General features: G+C 39.9%; 2 protein-coding genes across 4 annotated transcripts in view; one reads left to right on the top strand and one right to left on the bottom strand.

The window, feature by feature from the left end:
• The window catches only part of TTC13 (tetratricopeptide repeat domain 13), a 36,954-nt gene extending 34,787 nt beyond the window's left edge, over positions 1-2,167 (bottom strand). For both annotated transcript variants that reach the window (XM_052694977.1, XM_052694986.1), the window contains exon 1: positions 1,917-2,167. In XM_052694977.1, the coding sequence (XP_052550937.1) occupies positions 1,917-2,136 (220 nt within the window). In that variant the 5' untranslated portion in view covers positions 2,137-2,167. The remainder of the gene's footprint in view (positions 1-1,916) is intronic.
• A 178-nt stretch (positions 2,168-2,345) lies between these two features.
• On the top strand, positions 2,346-11,699 carry ARV1 (ARV1 homolog, fatty acid homeostasis modulator). Of its 2 annotated transcripts, none has more exons than XM_052695171.1 (5): positions 2,346-2,485; positions 6,579-6,698; positions 7,209-7,362; positions 8,812-9,036; positions 9,476-11,699. In XM_052695171.1, exons 1-5 carry the CDS (start codon positions 2,387-2,389, stop codon positions 9,580-9,582), a joined length of 705 nt encoding a protein of 234 aa, XP_052551131.1. In that variant the 5' UTR covers positions 2,346-2,386; the 3' UTR covers positions 9,583-11,699. The 2 variants fall into 2 exon arrangements, with proteins under 2 accessions (XP_052551131.1, XP_052551138.1); XM_052695178.1 differs by lacking the exon at positions 2,346-2,485 and adding an exon at positions 3,375-4,401.
• The last annotated feature ends 4,988 nt before the right edge of the window (positions 11,700-16,687 follow it).

Raw genomic sequence — 16,687 nt, 5'->3', positions numbered from 1 at the left:
GGAAGATAAATGGAAAAGAGGTAGAGAAAGATCTGCTGCTAGAAATCCAGGTAGCAGACAAAATGAAGACTACAGAAAGTAGAGAAAAATATAGCAAATAGCAACAAACTAAACATACAGAAAGTCTTTCACAAATATTACTAAGGATGCCACTACAGAAAGCCCAAGATTGACTCTATCCTAGAAATGAGAGAAAGCCAAACACAGCTCAAGACAGCAAAGAAAGAGACTAACAAAGCATACAGCAACAGCAACAACAAAACCAGAAACAAATTAACAAAAGCCCACACTGAAGTCACTATCTGATCTACGTGGTGCTTTTACTGCTATCCCAAAAGAATTTAGCTTTTCAGTGTTCAGATCCTAAAGCTTCTACCAACTTGAAACACAAGTTTCAAAAGCTGCAAAAGCAAACAAGAAAAAGCAAGCAGACAGTATTATCTCTTTCATTCTGTACCACAAGTACCAGATATTACATTTAAAAAAAGAGTAGTAGCAGTAAGTTTGAAAGGTAATGGGGAGAGAGTGTTTGCATTAACTTCTGGAAGAAGCGCTATACATGGATTTTGATGGAGGTCTCAGCCTGCAGTAAGCTAACTCCCCGTTTCTCTCAAACATAGACCAAAGAAAAAAAAGCAACAGCTTCTCATAAGGAAGTTAAGTAGTATATAAAGTCAACCCCTGTAAAGAGAAACTTGGAACTAAGCTGAGCCACACAACAGAGGCAGGACTAGTGAAAAGCAGAAGGTCAAAGTTTAAAGCTGGGAAGCCCTGTAAGAACAGCGGCTCACGATACATAGTTTCCAGAACGAAAGCATTGCTGCTGGGAGGTTTCAGCTGTGCCCTATCCTTAATGTTGCTCAGAACTTTCCTCTCCCATGCCATAGGCAGCAGCAGCATCATTAACATGTGAGTTGCGCCATATCGGTGCTGTCACTAAGTCAGTGACAGCTAGCAGCCATCCATCAGGCCTGCTGAGCAAACTTAGTTTCTCAAGTCAAAATGAAAAGATGGAGATGTGGCTTACGACCACCAGAACCGTTTTCTGTATAGCAGTGAACATTTAGTGAAAGAATTTCTGAATGAGGTGGCAGAGCATAATAACAGTCTATCTTCATGATGCATAGGGGGAAAAGACCTTTCCACCCCTGTTAGGTTAGGTACACTCACAGCTGTACAACATTGCTTCTTGACAACCTAAAGCACAAACAGCAAAGAAAGTAGCCCAGATCTTGTGGTGGCTGCAAGAGAAATGCTGTGAGACAACAAGGTTCTCAGCTTCTGGGAAAGGAGAACTAAAGCAACAGATGAAAGCTTAAGGGAACTTTTAAACTGGCTATTCATTCAGCAGTAAGATTTAAATAGCTGTGTACCAGCCCAATCCTTGCTATCTCAGGGTTACCGTGCTGGTTTTTAATTGCCAGCTATGTGATTACCAGTAAATATCAAAAGCAAATGCAGTTGATGATTGAAGCAGAGCACCAGGGATGGATCCCAGTTACTCCAAGCTCTTTAAAAGAACACCTTCCACCAAATCGAACCCCAACCTTCCACACACACTGCCAACGCAGCCAATCAGCTGTGCCTCACTAGGACAAGAAAGGCCATAAAACACTTTGCTGTTTATTAACTCACACCTGACACTGATTTCACCTTAGCACTGGGTGAAAGTCTTTTCGGGTCTGTACTGAAGCGTGAAGCGAGCAGGGGCTGAGTTCAGCCGAGAAGCTTTCGCTACCCTGATCTAGCATTTCTGTACGGGGACTCTCGACCCTGTACACACACAGCCCAGAACCAGCAGGCCCCGCAGCGCGGGCAGCCCCCGCACAGCAGCCGGCCGGCGGCTCCACTCCGCCCCAATCCGTGCCCGCAGGGCCGCGCGGAGCCCCGGGCTGACGGCCGCTTAGCCGACTCACCGCACTCCGCCGAGTACTGCTCTGCCCACTCGCCCGCCGAGGCGCAGCCCCCCGCCAGACCCTGGCGCTGTTGGTGCAGCTCCTGCTTGAGCAGAGACAGGGTCGGGTACTGCTCGGTCAGAGGCACCGCGATCCGGGCCAGGGCCAGCACTAACAGCAGCGCCCACAACCCCCTCGCGGAGCCGAGTCCGCCGGCAGCTGCCATCTTCGCGCGGCGCATGCGCACCGCTCCCACACCGCGCCCGGGGAGAAGAGCGCCTCCCGCGGGAGGAGATGGGGGGCGGAGCAGAAAGTCGCCGCGCTGCCCGGTGGGGTATGGAGTCCTGCCGCTGCGCTGCCTCACTGCCGAGGGGCGGGAGAAAACCTCAACTCCCGGTATGCACCGCGCGAGGGACCGTCCTTCTTTCGTTTCTGAACGCGGAAACGAGGCGGTTGGAAGTGCCGCTGGGCGGGCCGTGCTTTGGCGTGCGATGGCGGAGCGGGGCGACTACCGATGCGTGGAGTGCAGTAAGGAAGCGGCGGAGCTCTACCGCGACTACCGGCACGGCGTGCTCCGCATCGCTGTCTGCGTGAGTCGGGTGGGAGCGGGCCTGGGGCAGCGCGGCTGTGGCGTTTGCGGCGGTGCTTTCAGCTATTGCTTTGTGGCCTTAAGTTGCGCCAGGGTAAGCTTAGGTTGGATGTCAGGAAAAACTTCTTTACAGAAAGCGTTGTTAAGCTCTGGAATAGGCTCACCAGGGAGGCGGTTGAGTCACCATCCCTGGATGTGTTTAAAAGCCGTTTGGATGCCGTGCTCGGGGACATGATTTAGGGTTGTTACTTAGGGCGGTAGGGTTAGGTTGCGGTTGGACTCTGCGGTTGGATGATCTTTAAGGTCTTTTCCAACCTGAGCGATTCTATGATCCACACAGCATTCAGCTGTCTGGCTTGGGTAGTGTTTAGGGTAGGTTGTGGCCTGGGGTAAGTTCTGGCGTGTTTCTCTGTAGTGTGTGCAGAAGTTGGATCACTTAGCACACTGTGTTACTTACTTACGTATTTGCCTGAGAACTGGACCCATCAACAGGTATTTTCAGGTAGAAGGCAGTCAAGGTGATAAGATGGATTTCTGCTATCTTCAGACTTGCATACTACACGAGACAAAAAAAAAAAACGAAAAAGGATTTTTGGTTGCTTTTTGTTAATATGCTATAGAGTCTGTCTCCATCGTCCCTGTAGCTTCTCTTTAGATACCGAAAGGCCAGTATCAGGTCCCCTCAGAACCTTCTCTTCTCTAGGTTGAACAGCCCCAGCTCTCTCAGCCTGGCCTTGTAGGAGAGATGTTCCATCCTTTGGATCATTTTTTGTGGTCCTCCTCTGGCCACACTCCAGCATGTCTGTGTCTCTCCTGTACTGAGGACTCCACATCTGGATGCAGCACTCGAGGTGAGGCTTTACCAATGCAGAGTGGAGGGACAGGATCACCTCCCTCTCCCTGCTGGCCACGCTTCTTTTTTTGCAGCCCAGGATACGGTTGGCTTTCTGGGCTGCAAGGGCACATTGCTGGCTCATGTTCAGCTTCCCATCCATCAGTACCCCCAGGTCTTCTTCTGCAGAGTTGCATTCAATCCTTTCATCCCCCAGCTTGTTTTGATAGTGAGGGTTGCCCTGACCCAGATGCAAGACCTTGCAGTCAAGAGGTTCACCTGGGCCCACTGTTCAAGCCTGACTAGGTCCTTCTGGATGGCATCCTATCTCTCTCGTGTGTAAACTGCATTCCACAGCTTGGGTGTCATCAGCTAATTTGTTGAGGGTGCATTCAATCCCAGTGTCACTGGTGAAGACATTAATGAGTATCAGACCCAGCACAGACCCCTGGGGGGACACCACTGGTCACTAATCTCCATCCAGACACTGAGCCATTGACCACCATTCTTTGCAGTCAATCCTGCAGCCAGTTCTTTGTCCATTGAACAGTCCACCCTTCAAATCCATCTCTTTCCAATTTGGAGATAAGGATGTTGCGGGGTACCATGTCAAAGGCCTTACATGACATTGGTGGCTCTTCCCTTATCCATTGAGGCAGTGACACGGTCATAGAAGGCCAGTACCATCATGGGCCTGGGCTGGGCCATGCTTTTTTTTAATGCACCCAAGTCTTAAAAGTGAGGTTGCAAGCAGTTCTGCATTGCTGAGCTGCTCATACTGATCTTCTCTGAAAGTGCTGTGGATTATCACTGTTCATAAAGCTACATAATTTTAACTAGTTTAAACTGTCAAGATAAACATACATGTACGTGAACTGCATTAACCTTTGCTTATGTTGGTTTGGCTGAAGTCAGGCTTTCGTCACATTTACTTCCTAGGTGCTTAAGGTTAGCTGGAGATATTTTAGTATTGCAGCTGGAAAAAAAATAACCGAAATCCAGGCATGGTGAAAACTTCATCCTGGAAGTTTTATTAATGCTGTGATGTCCTCATGATTTCAGAATTATTGTCTTCATTTTGTCCAGTAAGTTTGTCAGTGCACATGCAAGTCTTCTGCAGTGAAATGTGTTATAGATCTCACAAGTCCCTGAGTGACCTCACACTGACCAGGTCACTGGCTGGGTCAGCAAAAAGTATCATTTGTTCATTTGTATAATTAAGGCTCAAATAGAAATAAATTATATTTAGAACGGGATTCTTATCTAACTTAAGAAGATAAGCAGGCATGAATGTATTGGCCTGTCTTTGTATGAGAAATCCTTGAAGATGGCTGCTTTTTGTGATATCGTTATTTTTTCTTCCCATTAAATCAACACAAGTAAAATAAGATTTTTAAATATTTGGTAGTATGCTGAATTAAACATCAGTTTTACAGCTGTAGATTTATTTGGCTGTAGCTGGCTGTAGCTGTGCAGCACTAGATCTATATTACAGGTGATACTGCTGCTTGTGTGTTCGTTTGTATCAGTCTCCTTCCTACGTACTATCAGACAGCATCCAAAGGAGGGCTAGAAGATGGGGCAGAGCCTGGAGGGTGAGGTGTGTGAGGGGTGGCTGAGGGCCCTGGGTCTGTACAGCCCAGAGCAGAGAAGCTGAGGAGAGGCTTTATAGTGGCTGCAGCTCCTCACAGGGAGCAGAGGTGCAGCACTGAGCTCTGCTCTCTGTGCCTTCAGTTATAGTTAGTTTTTTCTGTGGTAGATTTTTTGCTTATTAAATGCTGTAACTGTTGTCTTCTTTGTTAATTATATCCTTTCTTCCATCCATCTGGCTTCAGTTTTAGATCCATCAAACTGTTGGTTAATGCATCTATTTTTGAATTAATTCCTTCTAACTTTGTCACTGTCATTGTACTTAGTATTTTCTCATCCAAATGAAGAAACATTAATTAATGGTAGCAGCATTCCTCAGGTGCTTTATTCAATTTATTCATTTGTTCAAATGTTTTTCTTGATATAGATGTTAGGCTTTTAAGTCAATCTGCTGGTAAATTTTTGCATGCTTAACCTTTCGGAAAGTAATTCTGATAAATATCAAGGCAAAGTTAACTTTGGACACAAGGAATCACTGTCAAATTGATGTGGAGCTTGCCTGTAGTTTCATGTTATCTCATGCTGCGTTTTTGACTGTGGCAGTGTTACAGAAAGCTGCTGTGTGTGGATTTGTGTTCCAGCAGTGAGCTCATTAAAATGGAAATAGAGATCACTCTATGACTTCTGCACTCTGAGCATGACAGCTGATGTGGAGGCCTGGGGGAGTGGAATGAATTGGCTCAGGACAAGCTAGAGAAAGCAAGTTGCAGAGCTGGAGGATTGGTAGCAGAAGAAAGCAGGCCTGTAGACATGCAGCTTTCTGCAAGAGCCCCTTTTTGAGCTGAAGTGGCTGCTGTGGCCAATTGCTGCTACTCCTCTGCTCTCCCCTAGAAGCAATTTTCCTCTGGGGTCTGCTGGTTCAGCCTTTTCTAAGACTGTTCTGATCACAAGTACAACAAGGTAATTTTGTTACCCCCTCTCATTAGCTCAAGTCAAGGAGAGGGCACCCATCCAGGCTAGTCCATAAGTTTGAAGCGGCTGATGACAACCTATTCCCAGTGGGCTGGGTGAAATAACCTCTAGTAGGCACAGCAGGAACCAACAGATGCATTGGAGAAGTATATTTTTTCATGTCTTACCACCTGTCAGTGGCAATTTCTGACTTTTCAGCTATATCTGTGTGTGAAGACTACATTTCAAGTTTTCTAAATGCATTAATATTTGTTTGTTAAATAATAAAAAATGAATTGAAACACTGGACTATATCAGCATGGAGGAACAATGCAACAGGAAAAAAATATTTTTATTTCTTGAAAGGAAGAAAAAGGTAGGATAGGAAGATAAAACATATCTTTTGAAAGAAGTAAATGATGAATGAAATAAGCACATCCTTCATAGTTTGTTGATCTGTATTAATCTGAAGTCTGTAAAAATAGGTGGTGTATCTTTCTGGTTTATAATGGAAATGCTTGTATTGACTGTAATGTCAAAGGGTAAAAAAGCAATTCTTCTGGATGAATTAGAAATCAATTGAAAATAAAGATTACATTAAGGACAAACAAATGAGAATTGAATGGCTACTTTGTATTTATGCTTTTGTGCTAAGCTCAGGAACATTTCATGAACTCTTGTTTTCTTTTCTTTCTAATTCTTGTTATTTTGTGACTTTCAGAAATCGTGCCAGAAACCTGTGGATAAATACATTGAGTATGATCCTGTCATCATCTTGATTAATGCAATTTTATGTAAAGCACAAGCATACAGACACATTCTTTTCAATACAAAGATTAATGTAAGTTGCTATGCACCTACTTTGTAACTTTTTAGGTTAAAGGTAATACTTGGGTTTAATACATTGGTTGGAATAGGTGTAAACTTCAGGGTCTGTTCCCTTCCACTGATACCAGCTAGGTGAACCAATCCTGTTCCCAGATTAAGGGTCTAGCATTGTGAATAGAACACACAAAATCTCAAAGGACTATTAGCTACAGTTTTGTTTTTATATTTCTAATTGAAACAGCTTTCTCAGTTAAAAAAAAAAGTTAGAAAATAGGCCTTGCAAACTATGGTCACGTACTTTCTTCCATGCAATTTTCTACGTTCTCTAATTTTCCTATCTTGTGAATCGATGTTAAAAAGATTATTTGAGAAACTAGGGATGCAACAGAATAATTTGTTTGTATTTCTAAACAGATATTAAAATCCTCAGAGCTTGTTTGTTTAGAGATATAGGGATGTATTTTAAATACTTATTAAATATTAGTGCTTTAACTTATGGTTTTATTATTCTTTCATTTTTCAGTTTCATGGGAAGCTCTACATATTTTGTTTACTCTGTGAAGCTTATCTGAGGTGGCTGCAACTCCAGGATTCTAGCCAAAGTACAGATCCTGATGACTTAATCAGATATGCCAAGGAATGGGATTTTTATAGAATGTTTGCTATAGCTTCTTTAGGTAAGAACAATAATTATTTCATGTAACTATCAAATGTACTTCTTAAGCATTCAATAATTTCATAAGTCTTTCAGCAAATCTGCATTGCAAGATTTAGTAATATAGAGTAGAAGTCATGTCCAACCCAGCATGGCTAAATGATTATGCACACATTCTCTAATTTGCCTTCATTCATTACGAATTCATGTTTCAAACTTGATTACAGTTCAGACAGATATGATATTCAGATTGACATGATCAGCATTTGACATCAAATCACTGAAAAATCACTATTTAAAGAACAGTCTTAATTTGTTTAAATGGCTTGAAGACTAGCATAGAGCTCAGCCTTATTCCAAGGTGCAAAGCTCCAGATACTGTTTTTATATATGATCATTGTTTCAAGCACATTAGCATTCTCAGCAGTTTACATTGTGCCTCATTCTCTTGCCTGATATATTGCCTCTTGTGTTCCTCATAATAGAGAGTGCTCCTCTTTCTACATTAATCTATTTAAAATGACCCTGTTGGTTTTACTCATTTTGAAGTCAATATGTAACATGGGGAGATGCTTTGTTATCGTAGGATTTTGCTTACAGTTTATGGAAAAAGGAAAGACAACTCTGAAAACAAAACCAAACAAACAAAGGAAAATATTCCTAAGAATATTCCTTAGAATATTCCTATTCTAAGACTACAGTCAGAGGCAGGGAGACTTTTTGTTTTATTTTCATTAAGGCTTTTATTCTCTCATTTTTTTTTCCAGGTGACATTCTTTAAATCAAACATGCAGACAAAAATTAATATTTCCCTTAGACATTGAGAATCTAACTTCAATCGTTTATTTTCTAATGTTGCTCTAGTAGGTTTTCATTACATGTCAGCAGAAATGTTGGAACTTGTATTTCAGTAGTAATTCAGCTATTACAGCTGTCATGAGAGTTGCTCTGATGTCTGCATAAGTTCCAGTGTTACACAGGGAGAAGGTATGAAGAATAGCTCAATGATTTTTTCACCTTAGTATTTGTCCTTATACTGAATGAATGAGTTCATTTCTGGGGACCTTTTCAGAAAGGAAATGTACTGATGGCTCTGTTTTACTGGCTAACAGACAATTTGAATTTAAAAAAAATACCCAACAGAAAATAACAAAAACCTCACCTTCTGTTAAAAAGAGCTTCATGTACCTGTGCTGCATGATGTTAGAAATTACAAGTATGACAGTCTTGCAAGCAGAATTTTGCAATAGGATTATTTTGAATGTAATAATGCTGAATTGGTTTAAGTAGTAATAATGTATTACTATTAAAATGAACAAAGGAGATGCAAATCATGATCGTGTTTGCATGTGTCTTTTAAATAGCAGTGGCCCAGGTGCATTAGAGAAGTGTCACTTCACTATGAAGTATCAAAAATGACTTGATTTTGGTGCTTCATTTTCTCTTTCCAACTTCTCTTATTATCTCTTAGAACAAACTTCATTTCTGGTTGGCATCTTTATTGCCTTGTGGTGGAGGAGACCCAAGATGCTAAAAACGAAGTCTGATTTCATTCTACTTCTCAAGGCATTACTGTTGTCCAGCTATGGAAAGCTTTTGCTAATTCCAGCTGTTATATGGGAACATGACTACACACCTTTGTGCCTTGTGTTTATAAAAGTATTTGTCTTGATATCAAACTCTCAGGCAATTAGAGGTATGTTCTTGCTTTGTTACTGTATTATTTGTATACAATGTGTGAGAAAATGCAGCTGATAGATAAGTCATTTCTATTGTTATATTTTTTTAATCAATATGAGATGTGTGATTGAGAAAGCTCTAGCCTAAAGTGATGATATTTAGATTTCATATAAAGCGAGCTAAAGAAACAACTTAGCATCATCTCTTTCTGTATACTGCATTAAAGCCATCAGATCCATAAGTTACAGTTTGAGACATTTCAGTGTGGATCATCAAAACACAGAGTAGAGTGTGTCTGGAAGATGAATGTTTGATAATAATTTTATGCATAGCTTTGGAAAGCATGTGTTAACAGATTTGTGTGATTTCTTAGGCATACAAATTAGTATGAATTCTCACATTGTTTCTATGGTCTTAGGTGGAAATTCATAAACTTGTTTTGTTTTCTTTTGCAGTTACATTGAACTTGAACCGAGTGTTCCCTTGGTTGGCTATTTTCTTTGGATTAATTTTGGAAAATGGTGTGGTTTGTTTGGTCCAGAAAATTGGATGGGATGTTTGAAATGTCAGCTCAGACCTAAAGAAATATGGACAGGGTGATGATCATTTTCAAGTGAAAAAGGTCACAGGATATCCTGAGTTGGAAGGGGCCCACAGTCTAATTCCTGGCTCCACACAGCACTACCCAAAATTCAAACCTTGTGTCTGAGACTGTTGTCCAAATGCTCCTCGAATTCTGGCAGTCTGGGGCCATTACCACTGCCCTGGGAAGCCTGTTCCAGTGCTCAACTTACCCACTGTTGAAGAACCATGTCTTAACACACAACCTGATCTCCTGCTGGTGCAGTTCCATGCTGCTCCATCAGGTCCTGTTTCTGTCCCCAGAGAAAAAATCAGTGCCTGCACCTCTGCTCGCCTTGTCTAAGCAAGATCTCTGCCATCAGGCACTGAAGACACTGTTTTCATAGTGATAATGAAGATGATCAGTAATAAAAATTTTAGTAGAGAGTTTGAGAATGAGCTAAAATGAGAAGCAGTTGAAGTTTGTGTGTTTAATGTGATAAGCAATGAAACTTCAGCCTTAGCTTGTTTTTCTATTAAAAATGTGAACATTTCACTATCCTAGGAGTGTTATAAATCTAGCTATATAAATGACTGAAATAAAAAAGGTACTCTAAAAAAATTTCAGCTCTGTTAGCAATCACTGCATTTTGGCAGAAAGAGAGGGATGAATTGTTCCCTTAGGAGGAAGGAAAAGAATCGGTGGAAAAATGTAAAAGCCAAAATCGATATTTCTGCAAAAACAGGTTTCAGAGAGAAATGAACGTGTGCAAACAGATTTTTTAATAGAAAAGGCAAATACTGCAGATTGAAACTAAAGTGGAAAAACTAAGTTCCGTTCTTTGGTTTGTTTATATAAACATTCCAGAATAATAAAATGCCTAGTTCTAGAGTCATCTCTAGGAAGTACAGTTTTCACTGGCTTTGAATTGTATGTTATTTCATAAAAAGTGAAATGTAAGACTGAAAAGAGGCAAGATTTGGAAAGTATTAATAAGACGACACTTATGAAAGTTTGCACCATTTTCCTTCGCAGGCAAGGAGAGGGATAGATGGCCCACGAAGGAACTGGCAGAGTTGATTTTCTCAAGGCAGTAGTTAGGACACTGACCTACTCTTCTGCAAACCAGTTTCCATTGTGTTTCATCCAGTGTTTAATTTTTCTGCTTCAGTTCTGGAGGGCTGTACTGTCTACAGTACCATTTAGCTTCTTCATTTTTCTCAGGTACAGTCTGCTATCTGTGTTGTGCAAAATGCATTAGTTAAAATTTTGCAACATCTTCCAAGTTAACTATGAACAGGTTTAGAGTAGGTTTAGATTATGATCACAAAAGACATCAGACATTAAAACCCTTGAAACTATGCAGGCCATGTTGTTACTGTGTTAGAAAAGCAAAGGATTGCTAATTGTTTTTCAGTAGATTAGAAGCCAACATCATATATGTACCACTTATTAAAATTGGCATCTTTCTGAGCGTGTGATGTGGCCACAGAAAGCAAAAAAATAATTAAAATAAAATAAAACCATAAAAAATAAAGTGCAGCTCCATTGAAGTACACAAGACAAGTCAACACCAAAACTGTTCCAGTAAGCAAATAGTTGTGAAGGTGTATGAGGGATCCACCTTGCTTTAGCAACTTTGGCAATCTGGTATCTAGAACATGCATTGTTTTGCATAATTAGATTTGGAGAGGTACTCCTCTCCCATGATCTTTTTCAAAACAGTACATTGCTGATGGTGCTTTGAAGAGCTTGTCTTCCTACACTGCCAGACACATCATTGCAACATATGCTGCAGTTTGAGAAGGTGAGATGGGAAAGTGCACTGAATATTTTATAAAAGCTTGAGGGAAGCAAGTTTGGCCTGCTTCCATTTTCTTCCTTCACCTTCTGCCCATAGTGAAAGAGGGGATGTTGTTCTGCTGCATGAGAGAGGGTGACAAGAATATGCACTGGGAAAATGCTGGTGTCTGCTGAGTTAAACCCCATTTGTTATTGTAACTCTCATGGTATTTTCCAGCTTCCTGTACATACAAGGAACAGATTTTATATTACATATAAATGTCACCAATTCAGAAGCAAAATGTGTAAATAAAATGTATATAAATTTGAAGGGAGCAATTTTCTTAAAGTTTATTTAGAATTAAAAATATTTTGGGACACTTTCTGAGTTTTATTTAGTAGACCTAAAATGGAAATGAACGCTTCCAAAGAAGTGCTTATATCTTCTGTCACGCGGGCTGATAATATCTCAGCTATGCTCTCTGCAACGCTATCAGGAGCCACCATTATTCTTATGCAACTTTGAGGAAGGAGAAAAAATTAATGGCTACACAGCTGTGGGCAAAAGTAGGTGTTGTACAAGCTTTCAGAGGGATCATCATTATCAAGTCACGCAGGGCACTCTGCCTTGTGTGATTTTATGGCTACTAATGTAGCAGAGTTCATGTGACAAGTGCACTAGTACTGCATGAGTCTAGTATGGACTTGAGGATTTTCTTAGTGTGTGCGTGTGTGTTGACCATTGACGGTGTTGTTAAGGACTGCATTTTTGATGCATTTGGGAAAGGGTCTCATGGTGCTTCAGAGAAAACCTCGACTACTTTAAGGTCCTGCCTGTTTAAAACAGTCACGTCTCTCTCACATTTGTTTTTTTTTGTCTTTTGATCTCATCTTTCTTAAATTTGTTTTTGTAATGAAATAGTCATCTGTGCTAGAAAATGTATTAAAAATAGGCTGCCCTTCCTACATATCTTGATATCATTTCATTAACTTGGATGAAAAGATTTACTTAGTTTAAAAAAAAAAAAAAAAGTGAAGGTCAGAGAAATGAAGTGTTTTGCTCAGAGCGCAGTAGGATATCATGGCCTACAGGAGAGGGAAACAAGTCCAGAATCCTGTCAGATGAAGTGTACAAAACAAACAGTGATGTTATTTAGATTTGGGTTGTGCCAAGGTTTAGTGATTATCCAGTGAGAGCTGTGAACTTTAACTGGGTCCATAGGTCAAGTATTTAGAAATTACTCTATACAACAGTGGAGAACAGGAGTGAAAGTTAGATAGTTAAAAGGATGTAGGTGACAGGCAGAATTGAGAAGATCATTAGAAAAAAAAAAGGGGGGGGCGGGTGGGTTAGTCTTAAGAAATGGTAATGCAAGAAAAGATTGAGCTATTATGGATGTAGTATGGATGTAAACAGTATGAGTATGTGATTAAACAAACAAACATCATACTCCTAAATATTTCTAAGAATGAACATGAAGGAAGAATATTATTTCTTGTAAATATTCTTGCCATATTCTAAGTGCCAACTTTGATAAATGACAAAGAGTATCTTCCAAACAGTAAAGTCAATGACTTTCCCTGAAGAAGTTACTGATATCCTCATTATTTTAGCAGATTGCACTCCATCTTTGTAAATCCACTTTTTCAAACTAATTATACAGAAATTGATAGAATCAATTGGGGAATGAATGGAGAATCTCTGCTGTTGCATAGCCCTTCCTGTTCACAGCAATAGCGTGTGTTCCTCTGGTGAGGAAAAGGCTACTACCCTTGTGACTTCATTCAAACATAGACAAGTGAGTCTTTCTTACACAACCAGTCCTATCTCCAGCACATAAGCTGCCATTTGTTATCCCAGTATTCATAAAACTGAAAGTAAAATATCCATCTGCACTGGAAAACTATTAGCAGCTGATTTCTCTTAAAACAAGAAAGCTATTGTTTTTCAGGAACTTGCATTTTTCCAATCCAGTTCTCACCCAAGTAAGTAATAATAAGCACTGCAGTGCCATCTGGAGTTTAAGAGTAAAGCGCTGCCGTTTCCAAAACTGGAAGGAACATAAAAGCACTGTTAGTATGGAATCTTTTATTATTTTTTGTTCTGTAATATCTCCAACCTTCTAAATGAAAGTGCTGCTCATTTTCACTTTGGAGAAATGCTTAAATGAACTTAGTGATCAAAATCAGCCCACAGAATAATTGTTTCCTGACTTTGTAACAGAGTTAGTTCACAATTTCACTAGGAAAGCTAGGAAATGCAGCTTACTTTAGTATGACAACTTATTTAAGACATAAACAGTCGTGTGAACTGTGATTATTCTGAGTTAAATTTAAAAAAAAAACAAACACAGTAAAAGGCATAGTGAACATATGACTTCACTGCTAAAAGTCAGTAGGAATTTTGTCACTGAATTAATTTGAAACCCAGGTTGCCACAGTTAGAATTTGGAGGAAGGAGTATATGACGAGATTTCAGTATTCTCTCCTCGTTTATAATGCTGTTTTGACCTTCTGAGTCTTTCCAATAATGTTTATATATTATGGAGGTGACTGGAAAGAAGACCTGAAATTGAAGTTCTATAAAATCTTTCCCATAAATATGGTCTCCTGTATATGTAAAGCTCTTTTGAGCACTGCATAAATAAACAGCAGGAATGCAAAGCAAATACTACCTCGCAAATACTGCCAACTATGTTTTAATTCCTATTCATAAGGATTATAGACTTTTTTTTTTTCTCCTTTCTGTATAAAATCGTGGTTTAAATTCCTTTACATAATATGAGAGTGTGAACTCATACAGTTTGTATATGTGCTGTTTGCTGGAAAAGTAAGTCCATATGACCCCTAAATTTTCTTATCACATCTAACTGTAATTTTTAGGCAAAAGAATTGTTCACAAGATGCACAGTACTGCATGCCACAGCTATGTATGTGAGGTAGGAGTAGGGATATGAGTTAAGATCTGAATACTTATCTTGAATATGAGACTGACTACAGCTGTGACTTTGACCTTATGTTCGTTTAGGTATATTTGTATCTGCATAAAATGATTCCACCTCCATCATCACAGGATTCTGGGGAGGATTAATTTGTTGTTGTTTTCTGCTTAAAAAGATGAAAAGCATTATGTCCTCTCAGCTGCAGGTTTCTGGGAGTCAGTCATCACCATGAATGTCAGATACTGAAACAGACATGCCAGGAGCCGTACAGTGTGAATATCAAAGTTGACACGTTCAAAGAATTCTTTGTTATGTTAAAGGGGGCCTTGATTCTGAGCCTTGGTGACAAACAGTTGAATAGCATACATATATGCAGACTTTTAGGGCTATATACTGCAAATCATTAATCCTTTATAAGAAATTTTAAGTTATTGCAGCTACTTGTGCAAAATAAATCTGAAATTGGTTCAGTAAAATTGAAGGGGTGGGAGTAAAACATTAACTGATCTTACTTTCAGCTATCTGAAAGGAAAATTTATTTGGCAGTTTGAGGCTTTGAGGTGCAAAGGGCAGGTATGTCTTGCATAAGAATTATTTTTTGAAAAAGTATTACTATTAGTATCTTTTTTTTTTTGGTAAATTAATCCAGTAGAATTGCATAAATTTAAACAAGAAAGCAAAATGTTGACACAGAAACACTTTTACTCAGCTTACATTCTCTTCTTATAACCATTAATTCACTCTACTTGTAAGCATCCATAAAGGTTTTTTACCTTTATAGCCATTTCCTGCCATGGATGCCTGTTGCCCATCTGATGCTGTCTGACATGCATCACTCTTGAACTCTGATCCCTGCTTTGGTCTCTCATTTTGCTTCCAGTATAAGATTTGGTTCTAACCTTCAAAGCCATTGATGCATCCTGTCTTGGCTACAGCAGAGATAGCATCTTTTTCTCTCAGTAGGACTACAGCATTCTTTTCATCAACAAAAATCAAAAGCCAACAAGAATGTTATAATAACTAACTAGGAAGAAGAGAACGTTGACTGCATAATAAAGTGACATGTACCAGAATCAGGAAAAATGGATTGGACTTTGAAAGATAGAGAGCATAATTATATATGTCATTTTGAGCATACTGCTGATCAGCTTTTTCAATACCAAGGGTCTCTGTTTCCACCTGAGGACATTTCTCCTACTTTGCAGTGTGAAAATGGCAGTGAGTTGCACAGCTAGGAAACCTTAACCCATCTTGAATTCATTCCATCCTGGGAGAGAGCAATATGAAAATAAGACGGTGTTGATAAAGAAGTATTTGTTCAGCAAGTATAGACAGATTAAAAACAACTTCTTGATAAAACAGCATCAAAAAATGTATACAGATCGTTTCTGCCTTCCCTCATTGTTACCTATCTGCTTGCATTAAATAAAAATGCCAACATGATGATGCTAATCTAGTTCAGCTGCAGGAGCTCTTTGATAGTAAGTTCAGAGAGGCTTTTAATCCTTTATGTTCTGTCCTGATGGAGGACAGCAAAACAGGAAGTTCTCATGCACAGCTCCTTCCTCTTTATAATGGCAGAGTGGAAGATAGCCATCTGCAATCTCATGCCATTATACTGAAAAGTGCTGGCTCCTCTCAACTCCTCGCAACAGCTGTTCCTGAGTGCGCAGCTTTGTCCTGAGCAGGCAGCTGGCTCTGCTGCTATTGGTGGGCAGTGATCTGTTTGCACAGAGTCAGGGCTAAAAGGGAACCAGAGATGATCTGGTGCTTCCTCTGGCCGTGAGGCTGGACTGGCACTTTGGACGGCTGTTACGGCTGGCAGCCACAGATCCTGTTTGTGAGAGCCAAGTTAAGCTGTCTATCCTAAATTAGGAGACCTGTCAGATTTCACTGTGTGCAGTGGCAGTTTAATGCCAAGTTGTTTTTCAGCCTTTAAACTACGTCAATTTATTCAAATTTGTGAAAATGTAAATTTTACATGAGAAATTCATCATGAGTATGGTGGCTTGATTTTTACCAATGCAGTTTCCTCTTTATTTTCTAGTTGCATTCTTCAAAGTCTCTGCTACCTCCTGCAACAGCTTTGCTAGGACAGAAACATTAAAATTTATCACTTGGATTCCTTAGCCCCCTGTATATGGGGCTTCAAAATAAATAAGGTAGTCTGTACATTTTTAATCTACCATGGAATTCTCATCCAGACTTTTACACTGGGTTACACACAGTTAAGTTGAAACGAAAATATGATCACTGTCTGAAAACTAGAGCATCTATTTTAGAATAGAACACAAGGGTTGGACATCGTGAATTGAGATCTCTGTTTCAGGATAATAAATGCATCTGTACAAACTCCCTTTTGATTTGTAAAAGAATTGTAG

Source organism: Tympanuchus pallidicinctus, unplaced genomic scaffold (assembly GCF_026119805.1).
Source record: "Tympanuchus pallidicinctus isolate F22 unplaced genomic scaffold, pur_lepc_1.0 scaffold1, whole genome shotgun sequence".
NCBI classification, from domain to species: Eukaryota; Metazoa; Chordata; class Aves; order Galliformes; family Phasianidae; genus Tympanuchus; species Tympanuchus pallidicinctus.
The sequence above is the reverse complement of the archived record's forward strand: the minus strand, read 5'-3'. Positions and strand labels throughout refer to the sequence as shown.

Excerpts from the sequence above, each read along its gene's own strand:
- ARV1 (XM_052695171.1), top strand. The coding sequence starts at position 2,387 with ATGGCGGAGCGGGGCGACTACCGATGCGTGGAGTGCAGTAAGGAAGCG. Across the intron at positions 2,486-6,578 it reads TGCTCCGCATCGCTGTCTGC|AAATCGTGCCAGAAACCTGT; the intron begins GTGAGTCGGGTG and ends TGTGACTTTCAG. Across the intron at positions 7,363-8,811 it reads GTTTGCTATAGCTTCTTTAG|AACAAACTTCATTTCTGGTT; the intron begins GTAAGAACAATA and ends ATTATCTCTTAG.